General features: G+C 28.6%; 2 protein-coding genes across 2 annotated transcripts; both read left to right on the top strand.

The window, feature by feature from the left end:
* On the top strand, positions 2263-3316 carry LOC107614656. The gene is made up of 3 exons (XM_016316798.1): positions 2263-2419; positions 2570-2652; positions 2753-3316. The coding sequence occupies exons 1-3, from the start codon at positions 2263-2265 to the stop codon at positions 3314-3316; spliced, it is 804 nt and encodes a 267-aa protein (XP_016172284.1).
* LOC107614657 (protein ANTAGONIST OF LIKE HETEROCHROMATIN PROTEIN 1-like) lies at positions 3505-4835 on the top strand. Its single transcript, XM_016316799.1, has 2 exons — positions 3505-4252; positions 4345-4835. The coding sequence occupies exons 1-2, from the start codon at positions 3505-3507 to the stop codon at positions 4833-4835; spliced, it is 1239 nt and encodes a 412-aa protein (XP_016172285.1).

The raw sequence follows: 8854 nt of genomic DNA, 5'->3' as shown, positions 1-8854 counted from the left end.
TGCTATCTTTAGGATGAGTTTGGTATGTGGTTAAAATGGAGAGAAAAATTATCTAGATCTATGTGCACAAAGATCTTGAATCCATACATAGCTCACCCCTAGAGGATGTATGGACTCTTCTCTAATACTTGATGGTTGGAATTTGAAAGGTTCTATACTTTTATTGCTTGCAGGTAATTTCAATTATTTTATGGGAGATTGTCTCCTAACAACAACAATAACATGATATAGAGTAGAGAGGGATTCGAATGATCCAAGGGGAGAGATGGAGAACATGCACCGCTTTTTCCTTTCTTGCAGGTTAGCGTGGAGTTTATGGACTGCATTATTGGAGCTTAGAGACGAATTTGGATATGACCAGGAACAACTAAACAATGCTTTGAAGCTTGGCCAGTGGCGGGTATAGCAAAGAGAGAAAAATGTATGAGAGTCTCTATTTTTGTAACAATATGGACTATATCAAGAACAAAAAATAGCATTATTTTTTAAAATAAGATTTTAAACTTTGATGAGATGAAGAATGAGGCATTATATTGGCGAGATACATGGGAAAAGGAAAGAGAAATCTGAGCAAATGGGGTGGAAGAGATAGGTGGAATCCTATAATATAACTGATTTGTTATTGATTTTATTGTTACTTATGTTGTTGTTTTTGTTTGTTTTGATTTAGATAGTTTTGTTTTAAAAAGTGATTAGAGATTATACTGTGATGCAGAACATGGGATTTGTATACTGTTTGAGAACTTGATGAATTTAATTATATAAAAAAAAGTCATCCCAAAAAGAAAAACACACAAATACTAAGGGTTGAAATACATTAGAATCCATTAAATTTGCCTTGGAAGTTGGGAGATCCCATGAGAGAAGATGATTCCTGAAAGATTAAGTGCATGTTTGGGTGCCATTATTTTGATAAAAAAAGATCTTTTTTCAATGAAAAAAGATCTTTTTTTATTTTGTAGTGTGTTTGGCAAATTTCTAGTAGTAAAAGTAAAAGCACTAGAAAAATCAAAAAAACATCTTTTTTGAGAAGCTACAATTTACATCTTTTTTTAAAAGATCTTTTTTCTTTAAAAAAAAGATGTTTTGTAATCATTGATAGACAAAAATATCCTTACTAAAATTTTAAATAGACACCTTTTACCCTCTTTCTTTCCTGAATGAATGTACTATACATTCAATATCTCCTTCATGCCTTGAACCCCGTAACCAAATTCCAACTCAAACCACAATTCCTCTGGTTCGCATTACATTGTTTGGAGAACCTTTCATCATAGTTTTTCAACTCTCATGTTGCATTGCTATGCTTTGGTTTATGATTTTCAAGACATATATATTTGATATTAAAGCATTAATTTTTACGATAGATTGAAACTTTTAGCTGCAAAAGTCCCCTGCCAAACCATATATTGTGCAACACGTACAAACTCAAATATATGAAAAGTCAATTAACTAATTCATACAAAATCAACGCAACTTTTATTTATTTATTTTTTTTTGCTATAATCATACGTGATATCTTTTATTTTTGTTTTTATTTTCATAGATGGAATTATATTTTATACAGTGTTAATCTTGGCTTGTGTTTGAGATTTTTTAGGATTCTGTATCTAATATTTTGGGAGTATTATTGTGTAATATTTTGCCGGATTCACTATTGCAAGAATCATATAATATTTTGAGACAAAATTTTTAATGATTTGATATAAAATATAATCATATATAAATATAAAAAAAATATACTAGTATCAAAATATAAAAAAATAAAAAATCTGAAATGATTCACAAATAAAAACATAACATATTCGTTTAGCTTTTGTGAAATATATATATCTCAAGCACTAGAAAATTAAAATATTATTGTTTTTCTACACATTCAACAATAAATCATCAGCAATAAATCATCAGGTTCTTTTCTTTTACCCTTTGTTCTTCATATTGTTATTATTACAAGCTTCGTATTATTGTACCTTATTGTTATTTGCTTTCTTTCTTTTATTTCTTTTACCATTTTTTTCATATTGTTATTATTATTATTATTTGTTTATTTACGTTATTTTTTACGTTATTATTATTTGTTTTTTTATTTTTTCTATCATTTTGTCATTATTATTAATTTATTTGTGATTTTTATTTGGTTTTTTATCATAGTATTTTATTTTATTTAGTGTGTTATTATATTCACAATTATTATTTATATTACAATTTATTTTATTAACGTTATAGATTATAAAATTTGATATAATTTATAATTTATATAGTATGGCTCCAAAACTAAATCCAAGAAGAGGTTCTAGTCAAGTGAATATTGAAAACGAAGATGCAACAAATGAAGGAGAAGTAGAAACTGTAAAAGCAAAATGGGATGATTGGAATACTGAAATATTTTTGACTATCTGTGTGGAAGAGATACGAGATGGTAATAGACCTAATAAACATTTCAGCAAAATTGGTTGGAAAAATCTACAAAAAAAATTTAGAGAGAGAACAGGGCTCCTATATGTGCATAGACAACTAAGAAATAGATGGGATGCTCTTAAATCTTATTTTCAATTATGGGCTAAATTAGTTGGACAAGAGACTGGTCTTGGTTGGGATCATGAGAAAAAAACAGTGTTAGCTTCTGAATCTTGGTGGACTGATAAGATTAATGTATGTTAATTTTGCATTATAAAATAATACAATAAGTTAATTTTATCTTTAAAATTTATTAAATATTTTTTATATTTATTCTTTTACATATTTTAAACAGATTAATCCAGAATTCGCTAAGTTTAAGAATGAAGGTCCTAAATCTTTAGATAGGCTTGAACAATGTTTTAAGGACATCGTAGCTACTGGTTATAGTGCTTGGGCGCCATCGGAAGATCCAAATCCTGAAGAATTTAATCAGAACAATGAGGGTTTCGAGAGTGGAGGTGACATGAATTATACAAATGAATTTATTGAAGAAGACATTGCAAATTATACAGTTGTTCAAAGCCCTACTAGAGAGAAAAGAAGGAAAACTTCTAACAAAAAAGTTGAGAAACGAGCTGGAATAGCATCTAGATTACAGGACTCACTTGATCGTATTTTGGTTGGTGTGGAGTCAAAAGCTGCAACTAAGGGAGATGATCCTTACTCCATCGAAAATTGCATCAAGTTGCTACGCAAATTACCTGGCCTAGAACCATATAGTCCACAGTTCTATTTGGGAATTAGATTAATGGCTAAGCCACAATATAGAGAAACTTTCATTGCATTGAGTGATGATCCCAATCAACAACTTGGATGGCTAGAATCTTTTAAATTGGATGATATGAACCGTCTCTAAATTTTATTTTTAGTTTTATTTTTTTCTGCATGAATTCTTATTATCGTTATTGTTGAACTTTAATCTAGTGACAATGTTATAATTTGTGTTTTGATTTTATATTTTGGAATTTTATTTAATAATGACATTGTGAATAGTATTTTTTTGCTTTGTTATCTTATTTTTTATGTTAATTTAAATTATACAGGATGAGTGATTATGAAACAGATAATGATACTGAATATGAAGAATATGAAAAAGATTACGAATCAGCTGCTATATTAGCTATTTGTGGAGTTGCCAATTATTACTTGCGATATGTCCTCAAACAAGAGAAAAGGACTTCAAAACTATCAGGATATCAATGGTTATTAGAATTAAAGGAAGGGAATGAAATGCGATTTTTTGAACAATTTAGAATGAGAAAATCAGTGTTTAACCGTTTATGCAATGATTTGGTTCTCAATTATGGCTTGAAATCTACACGAGGTGTTAGTGGAGAAGAGATGGTAGCAACATTTTTATACATGCTTGGGCAAGGAGCTTCTTATAGAATGTTAGAGGAGCGATTTCAGCATTCAGGTGAAACTATATTTCGTCAATTTCATCATGTTCTATCATGTGTGAAGAAATTGGCAAAAAATATTATTAGACCTATTGATCCTAGTTTTGGAGACACACCTAAATATATTATGGATAATGATAGATATTGGCCATATTTCAAAGATTGTATTGGAGCTATAGATGGTACGCATATAGCCATTCATGTTCACCAAGATGAGCAAGTGCGATTTATTGGTAGAAAAGGAAATACTACAACAAATGTAATGGCCGTGTGTGATTTTAATATGTGTTTTACATTTATATGGGCTGGTTGGGAAGGTTCTGCACATGATACAAGAATTTTTATGGAGGCTCTTCGAACAAAAAAGCTAAATTTTCCACATCCACCAGAAGGTTAGTTATGCCATTTAAGTTTATTTCGAGGTTACATTTTTTATCATGATAATATGTGGCTTGATTTTTGTATATTTTTTAATGTATTTCAGGTAAATATTACTTAGTTGATGCTGGTTATCCAACTTTTAAGGGATTCTTAGGACCTTATCGTCATACAAGGTATCATATTCCACAATTTAGACTAGCACCAAATTTTAGATCAAACAATGAAAAGTTCAACTATTGTCATTCAAGTTTAAGGACAGTAATTGAAAGGACTTTTGGAGTATGCAAAGCAAGATGGAAGATACTACAAAACATGCCATTAAGAGCCAAATTTGAAACCCAGCGTGATATCATTGTTGCATGTTTCACTCTTCATAATTTTATAAGAATGATGGATTCTGATGACATAAGTATTTTGCAAAAGTTTGAAGATATTGTTTCGTTACAAGCCAATGAAGATGACGGTACTACTGTAAGAAATGGATCAACAAATTCTGAAATTAATGAATGGGAAGAACCAAGACAAGAAGATGTTCAGGCAATGGAAGAAATAAGAGACAATATAAGAGATCAATTATCGGATCAAATAAATTAGTATAAATAATTAGTTTTCTTTTATTATTATTAATAAACTCTTTTATGATTGAATGTCCTTTTAAGTAATTTTATTATTATAAAAGTACTTTTGTATTTTTGTATCCAAACAATAACATCTTTTAAATAAGTACTTTTAACTAAAGTATCCAAACATAAAATCACTTTTACTTTTGTAAAAGATCTTTTAAAAAAAGATCATTTAAAAAAAGATCTTTTTTCATAATGGCGCCCAAACAAGCCCTAAGTCTCTAACTTTGAAGCCTTGATGTTGTAACAAATGAATTTCTAAATTATGTATTCATTACATCATATATTAGATTGCTATAGAGTAGTATGATATAATCATATTGTCATTATGTTGTAAAATGAAAAAGCATCACTCTTGAGTTTGGCCAATGCTTCACGTCTTATTTTAATTTTTCCATGCAAATTACAATGAGAAATTCCCAATAATTTCATTATAAACCATTAAACATTCGTTCAAATCCCTTGACATTATCAAGTTAGTTTGTCCAAATATTAAGTGCCTCAAATAAGGAAAATAGATGAAAAATAAAATGAAAAAAAATAAAAACATATGTATGATACATTTTTCATCCCTTTTAATACTCAATTTTACTTATAAGCTATTTTGAATCGAAACATAACTATCATAGTGCAAAAGAAAATTGTAGCTCATCCTGTAAAAAAAAATTATCTGTTATTTGATTTTGTACAGTGTAAACACAAAAAGTGCATCTAGTATTGGTGCAATGAAAAAAGAGACATAATTTATGAGATATGACATGAGGGATGTTTCGGTGTTCTATTTGTGTGTGTAATTATATTCCTATAATTTTATATTCCATCAATTTTGTTGTTTTGTTTCCAAGTTACTATCTTACGAGAAAAATGAGTATGTTGAACAAGAATGTTGAAAGAATGGGGTTAACTTTATCTTGAATTCCTTAAAGTGAAGAGATCTGTTTGGTCCATAAGTGGAGAGGCTTTTAGGCAGATGGCTATTATTCTTTAACTCTTGGAACCATATGAAAAATTGATATCCTCACTTTTTGCTTTTAGCAAGAAAATTCTTGAGTTTTTATCTTGAAAGATGTTTGCCTTCCATTTAGGATAGTGTAAGCTCTTTGGTTCTTGAACTTACATTTACACATTTTTTTGCTGCAAAAATTGGAGGGAGAATTTTGTTAGATCATGGGACTGGCATGATTATTGGTGAATCTGCTGTTATTTAAAAGACTTTCATTAATGCAAGTGAGTTTGTTTTACTTCTAATTATTTTATGTGAATTTTAACAAGTTGAATGTTTCTCAGTCTATTTTTAGATTAAATAATTGGGTATACTAATTAAAACAAAGCTTTCATATTTTGCTTTTTTATATAAAAATCTTAATATATTTGTTGTTTGTATGGTTTGATATTTTGAAATCTTTTATGTGTATTATTTATGTTGTGTAACTATATTAATGTTATTTAATTTTTTTTTTTTAAAAATACAGAATTCTATTAGTAGTTTAAGAATTCATACTACATATATGAAAGATTCAGAGTTCAACGTAATCCATATAAAATTGTGTAATCAATAAAAGATATTATATTAATTTATATTTAGAATCTTACTTAAATCCGTTGTATGGATGTTAGTTTCATTGTATTGAATACATAATTTTTCTTTTCATGTTATGTAGGATATTATTTAGTTGCACAACATATTAGCCCATTGACAACTAGATGGGAGCTACAGTTTGCTTTTAAGAAATATTTGAATAGTATTTCGGATGAGCATATAAATAAATGTAGTGCTTAATATCTAACTTTTATTGACCGTATCATGTTTAAAAAAGTTTAAAGTATATGAAAGATAATAATTATAATTTAATTTAGTAAAAAACAATTAACAATGTGTAATAGCATAGTTGTCAGAACCGAATCGGTGATCGAACCGGTGAAGTTATTGGGTCACTGGGTTACTGGTTCAACCGGTGGATCACTGGTCGAACCGGTTAACTCGGTATAATTAAATAATTATATAAAATTTAATTTTTTTTATTATTAGTATTTTTAAAAAAATAATTATTATTTTTAAATTTTAATACTTTATTAATTAGTTTATATTTATTTTATTATTATATTATTATAGGTGAAAAGTCACATACAATTGTTTTTTTGTGAAATTGATATTTAAGAATCGTTAGATGATTTGACTAGTTTAACTAAATATCATCTAGCAATTTTTAACTATCAACTTCATATGAAGACAAAAAATAAAATAATATATCAAAACAATAATATTAATAGATATCATATAATCATGAAAAGAAAAAATAAATTGTGATTAATTAAATTTTTTTGTTTATCTTTTTAATTTGTATATATTTAATAAAATTTATAGTTAAATAAAATGTAATTGATTTAAAAATGAGAGACTTTGAAATTAAAATAAATTGAATATAAGTGAAAAGAAAGAATGCTATATGTATTATAATTTGTATATTAATTGATGAGAATCACTTTAGCTTGGTGGTAGAAGCACGCATGCTTTATGCTGGAGGAAGGGGTTCGAATGACGCCTTGACACTTGGCAGCGCTGGAGGGTTTAGAGCACGGTGGAGTTGCAGATCGATAGTCCATTGTAGATTCACCTTCAAACCGAGCGGTTCGGACCGGTCTGGTTTTTACTGGGTTTGACCGGTTCGTAGCGATTCTCTATCTTAAACGGTTAGAAGCTTAGACCGGACCGGTATTGGGTTTGATTTACCAGTTTTTTGGTCGAACCGGCTGGTTCGGTCCGGTTCTGACAACTATGTGTAATAGTAGTTAAAGATAATATGTAAATAATTATGGGAAAATGCTATTTGTACAACAAAATTCAGCTTTTATTCAGCCTTTAAATTTAATATTTTATTATTTTAACTTTTAATTAATCATATTTCCTATTTTTAAGGAACTACTTTTATTTTGAATACTTATCACTGTAAAATTTGTAACTACTTACAATACATTAATTTTTTGCAAACCAAACCATAAAACTCGTAACAACTTTTCGTGTACTAATTTTTAAAAAATCAGTGAAGTTTTCAAAATAAATTAAACTCACTTCAATTATTTTTTTTATTCAAAAACATTCAAAACTCATGTAAAAAACACATCTAAAATTAAATAATCAACATAAACACATTTAAAATTATGTATTAACACATCTAAATTATTGTCATTGTAGTTCTAAATTATATATTGAACACAGAAAAAATTAAACTCAAATACACATCCAAAATTATAAGAATGCATTTTAAATATTTTATCAACACATCCAAAATTCATGTAAAAAAACTTATATATGTATATAAGAACATAATGAACAACATAAACACATTCAAAATTAAGTGTTGACACATCCAAATTAGGTTAACATTACAACTCCCAAATCAAACATATGAGTGAAAAAAAAAATATAATCACAAATACATTTAAAAAAAAGAAAAAAAAACACATACACTTCCAATATTATACATAAATTTTAAAAAATAGAACTTTTTATTAAGCGAAAAAAAGGATAACATATCTTCATGAATGAACTCAACCAAATTCTTTTAAAATTTTGCAAGCAGAACTACCAGAGACAGAAGGAGTGCGACGTAGTGGAGGAGACAAGGAAGGCGCTAGAGAAGAAGGCGGTTGTGCGTGGCGCAGGGAGGAGACCAGGGACGGGAGGAGCCCCATCGATGGAGGAGGCGCGGGGTGTGTGCAGGGGAAGTGTGCATCGTGGGGAGGAGCGCGTCGCCGAAGGAGGTGATCGTCGCAGGAGTGCCCAACGCGAGAGAAGACAAAAGCGGTCACAGATGAGGAGGGGGAGGCGCTGCAGCTCTGGATCTTTACGGAGCGAATATTTTACTAGTGATTTAAGATGTTTAAGATTTATTTTAGAATTTTAAATTCAAAATTTTAAATTCTAACTAATTTGATTTTTGGATGTATATTTAAATTGTAATATATTAATAATTAAATATATTAAATCTA

The sequence above is a fragment of the Arachis ipaensis genome, chromosome B09 (assembly GCF_000816755.2).
Source record: "Arachis ipaensis cultivar K30076 chromosome B09, Araip1.1, whole genome shotgun sequence".
Taxonomy (NCBI): Eukaryota; Viridiplantae; Streptophyta; class Magnoliopsida; order Fabales; family Fabaceae; genus Arachis; species Arachis ipaensis.
This window is presented reverse-complemented; position numbering and strand designations above follow the sequence as displayed.

What these genes read in the sequence shown, in the direction of transcription:
- LOC107614656 (XM_016316798.1), top strand. Translation starts at nt 2,263, where the DNA reads ATGGCTCCAAAACTAAATCCAAGAAGAGGTTCTAGTCAAGTGAATATT. An exon ending in TGTGGAAGAGATACGAGATG is followed by an intron (nt 2,420 to 2,569) that starts GTAATAGACCTA and finishes GGGCTAAATTAG; the next exon opens with TTGGACAAGAGACTGGTCTT. An exon ending in GGTGGACTGATAAGATTAAT is followed by an intron (nt 2,653 to 2,752) that starts GTATGTTAATTT and finishes TATTTTAAACAG; the next exon opens with ATTAATCCAGAATTCGCTAA.
- LOC107614657 (XM_016316799.1), top strand. Translation starts at nt 3,505, where the DNA reads ATGAGTGATTATGAAACAGATAATGATACTGAATATGAAGAATATGAA. An exon ending in TTTTCCACATCCACCAGAAG is followed by an intron (nt 4,253 to 4,344) that starts GTTAGTTATGCC and finishes AATGTATTTCAG; the next exon opens with GTAAATATTACTTAGTTGAT.